General features: G+C 44.2%; 1 protein-coding gene across 22 annotated transcripts in view; it reads left to right on the top strand.

Moving 5' to 3' along the window:
• Positions 1 to 17,766, top strand: part of SLC6A11 (solute carrier family 6 member 11) — a 98,349-nt gene that overhangs the window by 66,526 nt on the left and 14,057 nt on the right. For all 22 annotated transcript variants that reach the window (XM_069027939.1, XM_069027937.1, XM_069027932.1 and 19 more), the window contains one exon: positions 15,702 to 15,805. In XM_069027939.1, the coding sequence (XP_068884040.1) occupies positions 15,702 to 15,805 (104 nt within the window). The remainder of the gene's footprint in view (positions 1 to 15,701; positions 15,806 to 17,766) is intronic.

Genomic DNA, 17,766 nt, shown 5'->3' with positions numbered 1-17,766 from the left:
CCTGCAGACATTTATTGCTTTTCCAGCTCTGGCTGCTCCTTGGGGGTGTCCTTGACCTATGGTGACCCCTAGCCAGGGCACGTGGCAGGGGTAGGAGAGGTGCTGGGATTCCCAGGCTTCCTGTGGGGACAGTGGGAAGAGAAGGCCACCTTTGGGGAGCATTCCCATGGCACTGTGCTCCAGCTGTTTGAATTGGGATGCATTTTTACTGCCTAGATCAAAATTGGAATTTGTTGCCGTAACCTTTCCACTATTGTCTGGTTTTGCAACAATAAAAAGAGGACAGTGGGTGACCTCTGCACTGACTGAACGTGTTTCTGCTATGTATTTGTAGCTAAATAAGTATCCCTTGTAGCTGAAGTGAAAAAATGGTTTTGTTTCCGTCTCTTGACAGTAATTTGAATCCTTTCTGTCCTATTAAATCGTGTTAAACAGAAAATGACGGTTCTCAAACAAAAAAGGATGTTTTAATAAAGTGGTTCATGCTCTAGGTTAACTTTATGGATTTTCATCATTTCCTGGGCCAGTTTTTGCTGAGTTGGGATGGAATTGTCCACATCTGGAGCTTTGAGGAAGGCTGAGTGACTGAAATGGGATTAAATTAGAACAAAATTAAATCCTTTCCTGTCTGTCCTCTCGGATTGTTGACCCATAGTGTCAGGACCAATATTTGAAGAATACGTTGCCCCAGATTTCATTTCTCTGTTTTGAGCTTACTTTAGAAAAGATAATTAATTTTTAATTGTGTCTTTAGTATTTATCCTGCCTAAGCTCTCAGTTTTTATTATGCTTGTGAAGGGCAATATTCAGACTATTCTGTGGGCAGCATGAAATCAATGCTGCCTTCAATTAAGCATTTCTTTGTGCAGCAGAATGTGGGGTCAGAAGTTGTCACTTGGCCTTTTAATGGGTTTATTAAACACTGAGGGACTTTCTAGGGACATTTCTGTTAAATTAAAAACATTTTCCCTTTTTCTTTTTGGTCTTTAGGCAATAAATTGGGTTTTTTAAATAAATCAAATCTAATAGAGTTACTTAGTGGATAATAACCAGAAGCTGGGCCATGGTTCTGGTGCTATTGTAGAAAATGGAGTATTTGGAGTGGCAGCTCAGAGATTTGTATTCATTTGTGAGGCTCATTAAATAGCAGTGTAGGGCACTACACACCCAACAGTCACTGGTGAGGTTTTTGTGTGAAAAGGCAAAAAAAAATAAAGAAAAAAAGCTTTTACACACTGTCAAACCTGGAAACAGAGCACAGCCCTCCTGATTCCACAGCCAAGGCACCATTCCCTGTTTGGGTGGCACTCAGCCAGGAACTCAGGAGGTCCTCCTGGAACCCTGCCTTGGCTTTGGCAAAAGTCTATAAAAATGGAGATGTAGTGGGCTTAGAAAAATACAAAAGAATGTGCTTTTTCACACAATGAATGACTAAATGGTGGAACTCGCTGCTAGAGGATGTGGGAGGCAGAAAGTATCAATTAATTCCATTAATTACGGATGAGCCAATTGCGAACTGTTAAACACAAGAGTCCAGATTTAACTTGGGGTTCTGGCTGGTTTCTTCAAGGCATCAGTCCAGCTTTCATGAGGAGGTTCCCTGCCCTGGGGTGTCCATCCTGCAGGGCAGGCTCTGTGTTCCTGCTGTAAAACAAGGTGAAGCAAATGGCAGCAGGTCAGAAAATTCTTGTTTGAATAGAACCCCTCAAAGCAGGTTCAACCAGAACAGGTTGTTGAGGGCCACGGCATCACTTAGGCTGGAAAAGACCTTTAAGATCGTGGAGTCCAACCATAAACCCACTGCCACTCCCCTAAAGTCCATATCCAGTCAGGTTCTGAGCTCTCCAAGGGTGGTGACTCCACAATTTCTCTGTGGGCAACCTGTTCCGGGGTTTGGCCACTCTCTCTGTAAGTTTTTTCTTCAGTTTAAGTGGGATTTGTTGAGTTTCAGTTTGTGCCTCTTGTCCTTCTATCAGCACCTCTGAGGAGACACTGATTCCCTGTCCTTTACTCCCTCCCACCAGGTATTCATTTATACACATTCATTTATACACATTTATTTATACACAAGAATCCTGAGTCTTCTCTAACCTGAGCAGTCCCAACTCCCAACCTCTGCTTTCATGTTGGATGCAGCAGTCCCTCAACCTGGAGCCTTCACTGGGCTCCAGTAAGTCCCTTTTACTCATGAACTGGGATCCTAGCACAGAATTTGTGGTGTTTGGCAAAGGATCACCCACCTCCCTCAGGGTGCTGGGAATACTCTTCCTCATCCTCAGCCCGGGATGCTGCTGGACTTTGCTCCAGGGCACACCATTGGCTTGTGGTCAGCTTGTCCCCTAGGGCCTTCCAAGAGGTTGTTCCCTAGAGGTTTTTCCAGCAGTGACTTTCTTAAACCACAATTGCTGAAGTTTCTAAAGAGCTTTTAGTGACAGATTTTTCCAAAGTGTTTCTGAATATAAAACCAGGCTTCCTTCACCTTCAACCACGTGGTTGCTGACCGCTTGAAAAAACCCTTCAGAACAATAATCTCTCTTGGAGGGAGTTTATCTTTTTTTGTTTGCAGTTTCTAAGCTTTACCAGCAGCTTCTGTGCTGTTTCCAATTCCAAGTTTAGAAGGCACAGAAGGAGCAGGCTGTGGAGAGAGAGGGAGATGAGTTCTGCACTGGTAGCGCTATAGAAACTCCATTGGTTTCTCAATTTTCGAAACGCAGCTGCCAGTGGCACCATTCCAGCAGCTGGGCCAGACTCCAGCGTGGAGGTGCCCACCCAGGGCACTGTGCCAGGGGAGCTGAGAAGGGGAAATCTGTTCTTTCCCTCCGGGCAGGGCCACACTGCCGACTCCAGCTCCGTTCGCCTTCGGGCTGGGGTTGCTTTTGGCAGCGGCTGGAGTTGGGAGCTGTGCTCTGGGACTGCTCCCCTGCTCTCCATGGAGGCAGGAGACAGAGATCCCCTCTCCACCACCTGCTGGCTGCAGGCTCTGACAACAGAAGGTGCGTGAGCAGAAACTGCGGGCAGGAAAAACATAACTCAGCCTCAGTGCCATCTTCCCCAACAGGGAGGAAGGGAAGGATCTGCTCTGATCTGAGGGAAGGGGAATGAAATGTTTGGTGCACTGACTGCCCCAAACAGCCTTTAATGCTGGAGCTGCTGCTGCAGGAAATGCGAGAACAAACAAATTTAAAAAATATATAAACATGAAGGACACCTTTTAGAAGAGCTGTTTCCACTGGGGCTGGTGTTGCCCTGGATTGGTCACATCCTCATCCAAGGAATAAAGTGGAGTTGTTAGGAGCTCACTGCAGGATGCAACCCGGGGAAAAATCTGTATTATAGGTATGCAAAACCAAATCACTCCCAGATATCCCTTGACAAAACTCTCCAGGGTTTTTATCAGGAGTTAATGCAGTGTTTGTTGCATACCCGAAGGCACAATTAACACCTCGGTCACCTAAGGTCATGCAGGGACCTTGGCAGGGAACTTCTGTGTCTCTGTGACAGTTTATCCAAGGGGAGAGTCGCTGTATAAGTTTATTTTTCCATATTGTCTCCAACTCCCACTGCCACCTTCAGGGATCCTTTGGCAGTCAGGGAATTGTTTTGTCCTCTGAGGGATTTCTGAGGGCAACAAAGCTCTAATGAACACAGTTAAGTTTTGGTGAGACAAACTTTGATTTACTGCTTAGAAAATTTAAATCAATGCCTGCAGGCTGTTTTTTATTTAGATGATAATTTTAATACACACATTTGATTGTTCCAAACCAATTCAATTTTAAAGTCTTTATAATGTAAGGGATGAGTTGTTTTTTTTTTTAATTTTTACTTTGCATATTGTGTCCTCAAGCCCATAATTTGCCAAATGCTGCATTAGAGTAGCAGAATATATATATATATATATAAAATCTTCACATATTTAATTTAGCTTGAGAAATATTTCTGCAAGGGAAAGAAGCTGATAAAGCAGTCTTTTAGCTGCATTTCTTGTTTTCATGAATTCCAATTCTGTAAAATCTAGCAAGATAAAATCCAGGCTCCTGGAAACTGATAGGAAAATTTCCTTTGAGTTTTGTGCCCCAACATTGCAGAAGCGTCACCTGTTTGAAATGCAAAAATGTGAAAATTTTAAGCCTTCAGTAGTGAGGCAGCAGATTCTTTCTCTTCTGAGCATCCTTTTCTTTTTTCTATTTTTTAAAACTGCACAGTGCTAAGTGTAGGTTTATCTTAAACAGAGAAATTTGCACATGATGAATTAGACATTAAAGATGTTTGGGGTAAAATTTGGAGCTCGAGTAGAACCTTCAGGACTTGAAGCAGTCTGGGATCTTCAGGACTCACTGAAAATCACTGGGGCTTCCTGAAGAGCAGGAAAAACCCTGGTGGAGTGGTTTTCACTCCCCATATAAGCAGCAGAGAGAAAACAGGCTCCTCTGAAGGGAGGCAACTGCAGTGTTTTGGGGAAAAAACAATGCTTTTGATGTGTGACCTTCTTTGGTGGTGCACATGGTTCATTCTGCAGGCAGGAGTTCCATGTTCCCAAAATAAACTGATCCTCTGGGAGGATCTCTTGGTATCAGATATTTATACAAGGCTGAGGCTGTTTTCAATAAAAGGAAGAACTTAAATCAAAACATCCTCATGCTTCTATAACTCCATTTTCTTCTGTTTTGAACTGTTCCTTTTGGATCCTTTGTTAGAAGTTCAGCTCATAGATAAGTATTCTTCAAGTGGCTTAAGAAGAATTCTGGAAAATTATTATTTTTAAAGAAAGATTAAATAACATTTCACCTGATGTTATACAACCCAAGTAGAGCTTCCTCTTCATTTCTGAGTGAAGTCTTTGCATAATGATTTGTAACCAAAACATTTCCCCTTTGCAAAGAATTCAAACATCACAGCTGAGTGCTGTGTCTGCCATCTCCACTGTTCCTCAGGCTTCAAGGATGCTGAAGGACAAACTAAAGAGAGTAAGAGGAGCTAATAAAAAGCCATTGGAGAAGGGTTTTTGTCACTGGGATATTACAATTGGGCAGATCTGTCATAAAAACTGGATATCTTGAAGGGATCAAGTTGGTGAGAGGAGCTGGAACCCCACTACCTTTGCTAAATCTCCTCTCTCCCCCTAAAAGCCAAAAAGCCAAACCCACCCCAGAGCCCTGCTTTCTGGCAAATGGCAAATGTCACACAATTAAAATATTTGAAGAAAAAAGACCTTTACACCATCTTGGTTTGGATTCAGAGCAGTGCAAGAATTAATCAGGGTCACCTCTGCCATCAATGCCTCAATGCAGTTGAGGGTAAATAGTTTGGAACTCCTGTGAGTGCATTATGGTGGATGTGGGAGCTGCCAAATCTCTCATCCTGAGAGCACTCGTTGGCAGTGTTTCAGTAAAGTGGAACATTAATCAACACCCTCATTTTAAAAATTAGTTGCCTGCACTTCCTGCATTTATTTTAAAAAATGGAGCATCTTTATTTATCACTTATAGGAAATGACATTAACAGACCTGGTAAATCCTGGTGTCTCTGGGACACTGGAAATACATGAAATATACACAGAAATACATGAAATATGAAAAGAGAAAGGAAGGCAATGGTTATTCTTTGTGCTTTTTCCATATCATGCACAGAAGGAAAAAGAAATGCTTTTATTTCCAAATGCCTGAAGCTTGATAGAGTGAAAATGTAGGAGGAGGCAGAACTTTTGATGCTTTTAAGGAAGAGGGCTCCCCAGCGAACTGGGCCATGGGGATGCTCAGCAGTCAGTGATTTTATCAGTCAGTGATTTTATCTTCCCAGAGGGTGGGATGGTTTTCCCCAGAACTCACAGAAACATCCCAGAGGAACAATGCAGAGCATCCTCCTGCCCTGAATTTGTGCACCTGAAACAAGTCAGTGAAGACAAAGGTGCTGCTCCCCAGAGATGTTGGGATTTAATGATGCTTTGCCTCTTATCCATACTTTTAAAGAGAGATATTGTGATTAAATATTGATACCTTTCTAAAAATATTTCCAGCTTGCCATATTCCCAAATTTAAGCTACCAATCCACTGAAGACAATTTTATTTTCCTATACCTCAGACACAAAAGAACTGTTACAGATGCCATTTCCCCCCCCCCCCCCCCCCAAATCATGTTATGATAAGGATGTAAGTGTTTTTATATGAATTATATCTCCAGAATACTCTGTGTACCTTATACTGTCAGGCATTTCCTTACCATGTGCTCCAGAACTGAATTAATGGAAAGCTGATACCCATTTCAAGGGATTTGAAACCTGCCCTCAGAAAATGCTGACAGGGAAGTGAATCCAAAGCCTCTGGCCTCTTCCCTGTCTCCTGTTGTGCCAGGCAGAGTGAGGTAACTTTGAGGATGAACACCGATAAGGCCAGAATCAAAGAGAATCTCACACTGAGGAGACTGAAACTGGAGTTTGGAAACCAAAGGCAATTTTTGGATCTCTCAGAACCCTGCTCTGGGTTCGGTTGCTGCCCTTCCCACAGCCACTCATCCTTGCTCTCTGGAGGGAGCATTCCAGCCCCAGTTTTCTCAGCCAGCACTCTGCAGTGGAGAGGGACTTTTTGGATAAAGTTTATTTCTTTTTTTTAACCCATGCACAATCACAGAGTGGTTGGGGTTGGAAGGGATCCTATAGATCATCCAGTGCCACCCCTGCCCTGGGCAGGGACACCTTCCTCTATCCCAGGTTGCTCCAAGCCCCAGTGTCCAGCCTGGCCTTGGGCACTGCCAGGGATCCAGGGGCAGCCACAGCTGCTCTGGGCACCCTGTGCCAGGCCTGCCCACCCTCCCAGGGAAGGATTTCATGTCCCCTCCTCTCTGTGAACACTCTCATGGTTTACACGGTTGTATATTCTCTGTACCTTGAACTGTCAGGCCTCTCCTTACCATATCTTCCAGAAGTAAAGCAGTGGAAAACTGGTACATAGTTCAAGGGATTGGCATCCTGCCCTCAGAAAATGCTGACAAGGAAGTGAATCCAAAGTCTCTGGTCTCTTCCCTGTCTCCTGTTGTGGCTGCTCCTCTTGGAATCACACCAAGGCAACCAAGATACCCCCTAAAGTTCGGATTAAGGAGTGCAGGAAAGCAAACCAGTCTCATAACAAACATTATTTCCCTCATGAAAAGAAGTGAGAGGGAGGCAAAGAATTCCTTCTGTACATCCCTGAAGGACCCTCAGCATGCTTTGCTCCAGCACCTGACTTTCCACTGTTGGATGCTGCCACAGGAACAAGCAACTGGTGTGGCTCCGGTGCTGAAGAAGGTCCTGTCCCATTTTAACTGGGTGGTACTTGGCTGACAACAGCCCCTGGGGAAATTAGCAACTCAATATCTGTAAAGTGATCCCAGCTATAGTGTTGGGCTCCAAAGGCAGCAATGAATAAACAAAACTCGGAGTATTTAGGTCCTGCTTCTCCCGAGTTTCCATTCTCCCAATGAATATACCGCATTCAGCCCTCTGGAAGTGACATTAGCAGAAGGTAGGAGAGAGACTGCCTAGCAACCCACAGAAATCCCAAAGAGAGGTGGAAAGGAAGTGATTTTCATGTAATTATTCACCCCTACAAAAGCTGTTGTCAGGTAGACACTAGAAACATAGCTGTTTTATTCTTCCCCTAACCTACTTTGAATCTTTTGAGAATCACTACCATTAAAGAGAGGGAAAAAGAGCTTAATTCAGCCATTTTCTGCCTGGCCGTTTAAGTGGTGTTTTCCTGCTCTAATGAAGGCTCTGCTTTCAGAAGCTGTGTTGTTTAGAAAGCCCTGGGTAGTAAACTTCAGAAACAAACTCACTCCTGGGTCCAAAATGCACCATTTTTGTTGCTGCTTCCCCACAATGCACAGTTCATATTTTGTTTGGGTTTAGTTCCCCACTTAATGGCATTTCCCACTGAGTCGAGAGAGATAAATTTTTCTTTTTTCCAAGAAGGCATTTGGGGACAGGGACCAGGGGCCAAAAAGCTTATTTATTTTAGGTAACGTGCTTGGTGCCAGGCTGTTGGATCCAGTGGGTTTTTTCCTTTATTTTCTTCAGCCAGGCACCCCAGCTTTGCCCTCAGCCACGACTCCTTGCAGCTGAGGCTGCTTGGAGATAACTGAGGGATATTTTTGTGCTGTTCTTGCCGTCTGGATGAGCCTGGAGGAGCTGAGCATCACTTGTCCAGCATCACACCAACCACTTTTGCATCAATGACTGTCAGAAGCGTTGCCACTTCAAGCAGCCTGAGGCACGTCTTCAGTGCATAGTCTGACTTATATCCTTATTTTTCTACAGTTGCACTGCTAGCCTAGGTTCAATAAATGCAGAGAGGATAACAGGCATTGAAAGCTTGCTTTTAAAGGGCTGTAGTCACTGGAAAAGAAGTATATCAGCAGTAAGTTGTATCACTGCTGCAAGTGTATTTGTTGAGGCAGCGACATCCAGAGTCGTTTGTTGTGAAGAACATCCTAAAAATTCTCAGAGCTTTAAGCGGTGTCTGTAGCTAAAGTAATATTCTGCTTTAAAATTGTATTCTTGAAGTCTGTTTTACTCACTGGGTCTTCCCAGATTCTACTTCCAAGTGGAAAACTGTATTTTCATACTCAGCAAAAAGATTTTTGTCAGGACCCCAGGGATTAACTGGTTTAATTTTGTGAAATAACTTCTTTTTGGTCTGATTGCTAAACACGGAATGTCTTTTAAATTGATTCTGTTGAGAAGATTTGTAGCTTGTTTTTAACTAAACATATACTAAGACTATTTTCTAGTCAAATATGAAAAACTATCCAGGTGCAATAACTGTGTTGACAATGTGGGAAAATTAAGATGATAAAGTTTATTCTTCCCTGTTTGATTTTGCCTGCAGGATTGATAGGAAGAAGATAAAATCAGTGCACTGCTAGTCAGGGAACAGCAGCATGCGTGCAAGGAATGGATTTGTTCACTTTGAACGTCTGCATCCTCCAAGTGTTTGGGTTGTTTTGCAAATGGAACAGAACCTTGACCTCTGCATTCTGTATTTTGGCAGCTGCACAGCCCAGACATTCAGCTGATTTCTGTGTTCGCTGCTATTCAAGAAAAAATTTCACTTGATTGCAAGAGAGTGACTAGGGAGTGAATGCAAACTGGTTGGTTTTATTTTTCTTGCCTCTGCACAGAGGCTTGGGTTGGTGGCAGTGAATTGTGTTTTGCACTTTGTGCAGCAGAATCTGAAGGTGCTGCACGTTCCTGCTCAGCGGGGTCTGGGCAGATGTGGTGCCTCAGCCTCTTCTCCATCCATTCCACAAAGCGTTTTGCACTGAAAATACCCAGGTTGCATCTCTGTCTGCCTTTGGGAGGGGCTGTCACGTGAATATATAATATTTTTCAACTTGAGGAACATGGGAAGTGCCAAAAGAAGCAGCCAGGTGTAGATCTGTTGCCTTCCTCCTGGTACGTGCAGCCTATTTCTCATCCCGTGCTTCCTCCTGCTGCCACACCAACAGAGGAGGCTGTGATGTGGTTGAATGTTCTTCATAATGAAAAAGCCAGGAAAAAAATCACTTTATTGGAATATGATCAGAGATAAAATGCTCAGTCCTCCACTACTGCCTACGTTAGCATTATTCCTGGAAATACATTTACATATAGACATAAAGATGGGATTCGTAGCAGAGGAGTGTAATAAAATGCAATTTAGGGAATGATTCTTTTCACTGCACGTTACCCTGGTGCTGTGAAGGCACTGTGAAGGCAGTTATTCTGCAAGCAGCAGAATAACTTTTAGTTTCCTGGTGTCACCAAAAGTTCATCTTGGGGCTAAAATTGTCCTTTATTGGAGAGAGCTGGGATCTAAGGCTGGGAAAAGGAGTGTTGCAAATAGACAATGGCAAACTCTCTGTGTGGGGAGCCTCAGCAAGGTCACAACGTCCTGGGGGGATCTGCTTCTCCGAATGGGTGAACCCCGAGCTGCGTGTGGAGCCTCACACAGCACGAGCACCTCGTGTTCGCTGTGGGGTGACAACAGAAATCCTCCCTGGTTTTCAATCCCAGCTCCTCCCAGTCAGGTGCTCCAGCTGGGCACTGAAAGCAGCTGGAATGATCCACTGAGAGAAAAGAACTTCCTTGGATATTGGAGTTGAAAGCAAAGGGCGAAATTGGGACTTTGGCTTCTTCCCAAACCTATTAGAAACTGCATTTTTTTTTATCCTGGTTTTTTTTTAGCAGTTATTTCGGGCTTTCCTATAGTTTATGTCAGAAATTATTCTGAGCTGTTGCAGCAGTGCTTGAACCACTCTGACCTCATTCCAGAGGACAGGAAGGAAGCCTTTGTTAGGAAGAGGTCTGGCAGGTACTTTTGAAATGCTCTGATTCTCCAAAAGCTTCATTAGTGCTCATAATTAAACCTGGTGCTAATTGTCCCATGTCTAACGGGGTCACTCTTTAAGTGCAGGTGTTGCTTCAAGGTCAAGACCTCACATTCTGATGGTTTCTTACAGTCCTGTCCCACCTAAGCCTATCTGGCAACAGGTTCTTTTATTCAGGCATTTGTGATAAAATTCTGCAACTGTACTTGAAATTTCATTTATTATCTCCTCATAGCACAGGCTTTATTTTTCAAATTCTCATTTGAAACTGAAGGCAGACTGCTTTTTAAAATACAAACACTGCTGAGATTCATCAAAAAGTAATGAGTAATTGAAATTAAAAGAAAACCTGGAGTGATTGCTCATTCTCTGATAACAAAAAGGGAAATAAATGACTGCCAGCATTTGGAACATCGTGTTTTAAAGAGCAGGCACAGCCTTTAAGTGGTCTGGGAGCTCTCCTGTACTCTCAGACAGTGTTTCACGATGGGGTTGTCATTAACCACTCTGGAATTAGGGATGCTTTGAGCTCTGGTGTTCAAGCTCACTGTTGAGAATGAGAAAGAAAAAAAAAAAAGTGGATATTTATGATGCTACACCCATGGGATGCAGATTCCAGCCAGTGTGAAATTAATGCCCTTGATTTTGACAGGAATACTCAAAGGAAGCAAACAGAGCTGTGTGGGCTGTAGGAAAGGCCAGGGCCAGACAGAAAACCAATATATTCCTGTTATTTACTGGGGGAATCCTCCTGGTGCCCCGTTGCTGTTCCTGTTTACGTGGGGACACTGGGATGTGGCAGCTCCTTCAGCTCAGCCCTTGCATTGAAGCCCCAAGCTGTCACCTGAGCCCCTGGGGTGTAAAATGAACCCTCTCCAGTGACAACAGAATGTATTTTCTTTTATTAAAAACCCCCTTCCTATCTTTTAGGAGGGTCAGACTGAAAACAGCTGCCTGATCTTCCCACGTTCCCCAGACATGGAACAGTTTTACACCTTTTGGGTTATTCAGCTCTTTGTCATGGCTCTAAAAGCTCATGGAAGTGCCAACTAAAGTCAGTGTGTCCTGGGAGAGGCTTCCTGCATTCACGGGAGGGTTTCACAACAGCTGCATATCCAAAATATATCCAGAGAGCACAGGAAGTAAAGGGAAGGTACAAAGTTAGAAACCCCTGGAATTCAGAGCTATTCCTTCAGCTGAGCACCATTGTTTTTCATTCCATGCATTATGAAAATAATCAACACCAACACGTCACAGGTTTTCCCCCAGGTCTCTGCCTTAAGCTCATCTCAGGACAGTTATGCGATATTTTGTTTTATCCCTCTCACTCCTTGCTTGGCCCTCTAAATTCACTGCATGGGGCTTGATCATCACCAAAAAAAATGGCTCAGCCTTGCAAAAGGACTTATTTCTGCACTGGTCACGTGCTGCAGAAACCTGGGTTATTTTATTTTCAGTGTATGGCATGAGCCCATCCTACTGACAGAAAGACATTTATATTGAGACTGAAATGAGGGGCTGCCACTCTTTTGGGGATTTTCAGTTTGAAGTTGGGGTTTTTTAGTTGTTCAAGAAGTGACTTTAATTCACTTCTGCAACAGTGAGTGCCCAGTCACTTTGTCCTTCACTTTGGACACCCATTAGAGGATAGCCAAGTTAAGAAACACGTGAGAAAAGGTTGCCTGAAGTGATTTATGGCCATAACATCCCTTAGAAACTTTATAGCAGGGACATGAAAAGGACCTAATTCTCCAGAGCAGGGTTCTGTTGTCTGCACTACAGCACATCCCCCTTCTTTCTTCCTTATCCTGCTTTCACTGCAGGAGCTACAAAGGAGGCAAGGCATCCTCCAGACAGCAGCATCCTGTGTTTGTCCAGCTCAATTCATCTCCCTGGGCAGAGAAAGCACTCATGGAAGTGAAGATTGTGTCCTGGACCTGCCACATGAAGGCCAAGTTAAGGTTACCCACCCAGACTTAAAGTGTGGGTATGGCCAACTTTTGAGAGCTGGACTTTGCCAAGCAGCACTTTCCATTTTTAGTAGAAAATGCTCCTGTTTATTGTTTTGTGGGATTGTTTGTACCAACAGGAGTTATCAGCTGAGGCTGCTGTGTGAGAGCTCATGGTGTGAGTCAGGAAAGCTGTTCCTGGAGTGTGGGAAAGCCCTGGAGTGGGGATCAGGGCTCTGCTTTCCCTTCCTGCTCCCAAGATGGGAAGATTCACAGCCTCTCACTGTCCTGCCTCATTCCTGCTGGGAGAAAGCAGGGATGCCGTGGAGTTACATCCCCTTCTCCTTTTGGGAACAGAGCTCATCACAGGGGCTTGGGAAGGGACTGATTCCTGTCCAGGAAGGAGCTGGAGCAGTGGCTGTGCTGTGTGCTCAGCACTCCACCTGGCTGGAGGATAAAACTGTAACAGGGGAAAAAAACACAACACAGGAGATACAAAGGTCCTGTCCTTTGGCACTGGGATTTTTCAAATATTAGGGTCAGTTACCAAAGGTTTTGTACTTTAATTTTAATCTTGTTTGGCATGGAAACATTTTACGTGTGATTAAAAAAGCTAACAAAGGCTTAGCTCCATCCTTTAGAGTAGGAGCTTTAAAGTAGAAACTATAAAACAGTTCCAATCCCAAGTTTGTGAGTGCTAAATTGAATTAATTAGCAGTGACCAAAGGGTTTTCAAGGTGCACAGTTCATAAAGCACAGACAGGGTGTTCTCTGGTCCAGGTCCTTTCCTCTGGACTTTACTCATGCCAGAAGAGTATTGAGCTGTGTTACCTTTCAGACAAATGTCCTCCTTAGTCCCAGCTGCTGTCCCAGGGTTGCTGGCAGTGTCCTCTGTGTCCCTGCCCTTCAGAATGTCATTGTTCTGCAGAACTGTGCTACCTTCATTCCATGGAAAAGCTTCTGGTCTAAGGCAGACTCAGCACTCTCAGAAATAACCCATAATGGTTTTGTGGCCGTGGGCTGGGTGGGTGGCACCTGGATGGCACCTGGATCTGGGATTGGTGTCTACAAGGGCCCATCCATGCCCACTACAAGTTGGAATGAGAACAATTCCCCTGAGGTGCATTTTGTGAATGGCTAAATTGGGGTCACATAGACTCATAAACAATTTGGGGAGCTCACCAGATTCCCCAGCCATGACCTGAGCACTGCAGTCCAAGGATAGATGTCAAATGGTCCCTTGCTGTTGGAGCAAGGAGATGGAGAGCTGATCTGAAATGTCACCTGCATGGCGTGGAAGTGTTGGCATGTCTGGCAAAAATCCACCAGGGTCTGGCAAAAATCCAGCTCTTGTGTTTTTTCAGCTACCAGCAATCTACCTGTGAGTTCTAAATTTATGTTCCTGTTTGCCACTTTCCTGATGACTTTTTGCCATTTTAGAAACCTGAACAAATTAAATGTCCCTGATCCTCTGAGTGTACAACCCAAAAGAGGCTATACTGATTGTATTATTCCATTCAGCAGATAAAATTGCTTCTCCATTCCTGTTTAAACATCAGCCCTAAGTTCTGGGGGAATTTCCAGACTGATGCCATAGAGTGCAACAAAAGCTCCCTTCTGTCTGATTCCAGTTTTACAGAACATGTGAATATTTCTATGCAGATGTTTCTCATAAAGTGTTTGTCACTTTTTAGGCTGATTCACCGTGGGCTGCCACAGTCTTTGTTTTCTTTGAAGGAAATAGCATCACTTGTGGCCAGAGTTTGATCTGCTTTTCTGCCTGGGAACACAGGACCTCCAGAGGGATTTGCTCTCTGTTCCTCTGCTCGAGCAGCTCTGGAGCTCCTTCCTTCCAGCACAGTTCTCGTTTGCCCCCACTTCCACCAGGACTGGCATTCCAAGGAATGATCAGACTCGTGGGAGCTGTGCCAGCAGGAAGGGCTGTTGCTCCTCTGAGTGCTCCACCCTCCCCTGCAACTGTGGAAGGGCAGGAAGGGAAGGATCCGTGTGCTGATCCAGTTTCCCAGCTTTTGCCTGGGCCCCAGAAGATGGTGCATTTTCAGCTGACCCATGCTCCTTACAGCTTTTTGGGAGCTTCCAGTCTTGTTAAAGAGCCTGTCTGTCAAAAGCCTCTCCGTGTGCAGTTTTTCCTCAGCGATGGTGCAGCTCTGGGATGAAACCAGCTGTGTCTTATTCAGGGTGACAGCAGCGAAACCCTTTAAGCCACTGATGTAAATCAAATGTGATCTTAATGTTATTTCTAAACAGAAACACTCAACAACTCCAGAGAGCAAGGTCTCACTTGATCACATGTCAAACAAGCACATCCCCTTCGTGTGTTTAGGAGGGTTTGATGGCTGTTGTTAGTCCTGAAATCCTTCCCTGTGTTCCCTCTCCCCTGGCTCCAACCTCGGCAGGGAATGGCCTCACAGCCACTGCCTCTGGTTAGCAGTCAGGGTTTGGTGCTTTGATTGCTCTGCTTTAACAAAGAACTTCAAGAGATCATTTTTCCCAGGAAAACAAGAGCAGGATTTTATTGGATTGGAAATCATAATGCAGCTGTGTGGGTTTGGGTTCTCTACATCACTCCCTTGGAAAAGCCAAGGCTTCAAGGGGTACCTTCAGCTCCAGTGGGAACACACCCACACTGGTCAAGTGAAATAAATTGCTTTATTGCAACACTTTTAAAGCAAAGTGAACCTACCTGTTAATATTCTGAGGTTGCTGTGAGGAGAAGAATCTCACTGTGTCAACTCATGCGTTCTTCTTCTTTTCTCTGATTTAGAATTAAGCGTTTGCATCACTGTAGGATGTAAACGTTCCCACAATGATTTTACAAAGCTACTGACTTGTTAAGCTCTACAGAACTTTTTCTTGATTGTACGGTGACCAGCACCATAACTTTGTACTTGTTGGATCCACTGAATATTGCTAAAAAATCCTTTCCCTGGATAAGTTATCCCTTCTTTCCCCAGCTTAATTTATGTGCTATCTAGGAGTGGCTCATTTTGTCTTTAGAGCATTTATTCACACTGAGTTTTTAAGTTTGAATGAATAACAATCCAACTGGAGTGAGATAAATGCAGGTGATTTTATTTAGGCTGCACTTACTGACACCATATAAAAGCCATTAAAGAATTTAATGGGTGAGGTTCTCTAGGAATTTTGTCTTCCCTTTCTACTTTAGGCTGAGCCTGTAAAGATCAGCTGAGCTACTCCTCGTTTACACCTTTGGGATGGGGAGGGGGATTTCACTCTCAGCATGTTTTTCTCTTGAGGTTGTGATTTGTGAAAGGTTTGCCAGACTCTGTTGACCTGCAGAGCCTCCTCTGTGGATTTGCAGCCAATATTTGGCACGAGGGTGACTTCTCCTGGCTGTTTTCTGAAGCCCTCCCTGTTCTCTGTCTGCAGGTGTGGGTGGATGCTGGCACACAGATCTTTTTCTCCTACGCCATCTGCTTGGGGTGCCTGACAGCCCTGGGGAGCTACAACAACTACAACAACAACTGCTACAGGTAACACCTGCCACGCTGCAGTTCAGCTTTTGGGGGGCAATTTGCAGGGGTGGAAGTGTCCATGCACTGAGCTTCACTTGGAATCCCTTCCCTTTTCCTTTTTCCATGGATAACCATAAGCCCACGCAGGTGTTTTCATAGGACAGAGACCTGTAATGTTTCTTGGAGCTGCCCCAGAGGAACTCTGCTCCAAAATGTGGTGTTTTCATCCCTTTTGGGCATATCTGACCCTTGCACAGCCCCTCAGTATGCACAGGGATACAAATCTCATGCAAAAATACAGAATTTCAGACAGGTATAATTGCATGTGTGTGCATTATTTAAGCTGCTCTTTAAAAAAATACTACCAAAAAACTGTCATTAAAAATCACCTCAGTTTGGTCCATGCCCTGACTGCCACTTTTCCCCATTTTTTTGGGGAAGTTTGCAGGCCCTAGCCCAGAGGGAATGGGCAGCACTTCATGGCTTATCTCTATATTCCCAAGGAGGGAATTGCTGATGACTTCAGGAGGTTTTAATCTCCCCTGAATCAATGCCCAAAGGATATGACTTGCACAAAATCCTCATTCCATGGTACTGGCGTGGGCAGCAAGATGAGCTCTACTCTTTTCTTCTGGAATCCATGGTTATTGAATCAGATTTCCTACAATTCCTACAAGGACTGTTTGGTTGTAGTGACTCCATTAAGATCTCCAGACGGAGAATTAAAATTTTATGTTTCTGTAAAGGAAGTGACACAGTCCAAAAGCCAAAGAACCCCAAAAAACCATCCCCAAACCTCCCAAAAATATTTAACTCTAAATTACAGTTTTACTTGGACAGCTCAGGAGACAGTTTTAGGAAATGCCTCCTTCTTTCCATGTCTGAACAAAACAAAATCTTTTCCTGCAGAAAGGGATATGAGTCCCCTACAACCTTCACAGCCACCCCACAGAGCATTGTTAATGAACCTTTTCCCTGATTAGCACAAGTGATCCTTTAGCAAGGACACCACTCCCTTTCCTCTCTTACTCAGCTTTATTTCTATTTCTTTCCAGTTGTATCCCAACTAGAAATTGTCACTGCCTCGAGGAGTGCAGGAATGCTTTTCCTGAGTTTTTGTAACCCGCTGCAAAAAGCAGAAGTTTGGATGTGCGTGCTTGTGGAATTTTCCTTCCTTCCCTCTGACCCCAGAGCTCAGCTTGTGCAGCTCTGTCTAAAGCTCCCGAGCAGGATGCTGCAGCAGAACACCTTTCACAGCATCCAGGCTCCACTGTCCCCCTCACAAAACCTTTCCCAAGTTTTCCAGCTGGGTAGTAGATGTTAATGTATCCTGACGTGTGGCTCTTGAGGAGTCTGAGGGAAGGGGTGGTGCAGGGAAGTGCAGAACGTGGCTGAGCTGAGCAGGGCAAGACATAAACAGAGCTGTGATGTGGAAAGCACAATTTTGTATTCTAACCAGAGCTTTAAAAAAATAAAATCAAGCTGGGGGTTTGCCTCCTGCAACCCCCACAGTCTGATCATAACATCGACTTTTTCTGCTCTGGTTTGCTCTTTTTTTTCCTGAGGGAAAATTGCAGTGGAATATAATGGCAAGAGGTATTTCAGTGGGAAATGGAAAAATCTGAACGGCACGTGGGTCTTGTGAATTTAAGATTTAAACCTGATTTAATTCATTAACATGGTACATGAATTGCAAAAGTCATTTCATACCTTTGAATAAGAAATTAGTTTTTATTATCCTTATGTATATTTCCTAGAAAAACATAAATACAGCTCCTCCCTGGATGTCCCAGAGTTTCTATCCAGACTGATTCCTCCGAGAAGATGAAAGGCCTGGCAGTGCCTTCAGCAGGCAGTGTTTCCCCACAGGGATAAAAGACAGGTGTACTGATGTTTCCTCTAATTTTTATCACGCTCAGAATCCCAAATGCACTCCCAGGTACAAGTCTGGGGTCAGCTCCCCTGTTCCCACTGTGAGG

This window comes from Aphelocoma coerulescens, chromosome 12 (assembly GCF_041296385.1).
Source record: "Aphelocoma coerulescens isolate FSJ_1873_10779 chromosome 12, UR_Acoe_1.0, whole genome shotgun sequence".
Classification (NCBI taxonomy): Eukaryota; Metazoa; Chordata; class Aves; order Passeriformes; family Corvidae; genus Aphelocoma; species Aphelocoma coerulescens.
This window is presented reverse-complemented; position numbering and strand designations above follow the sequence as displayed.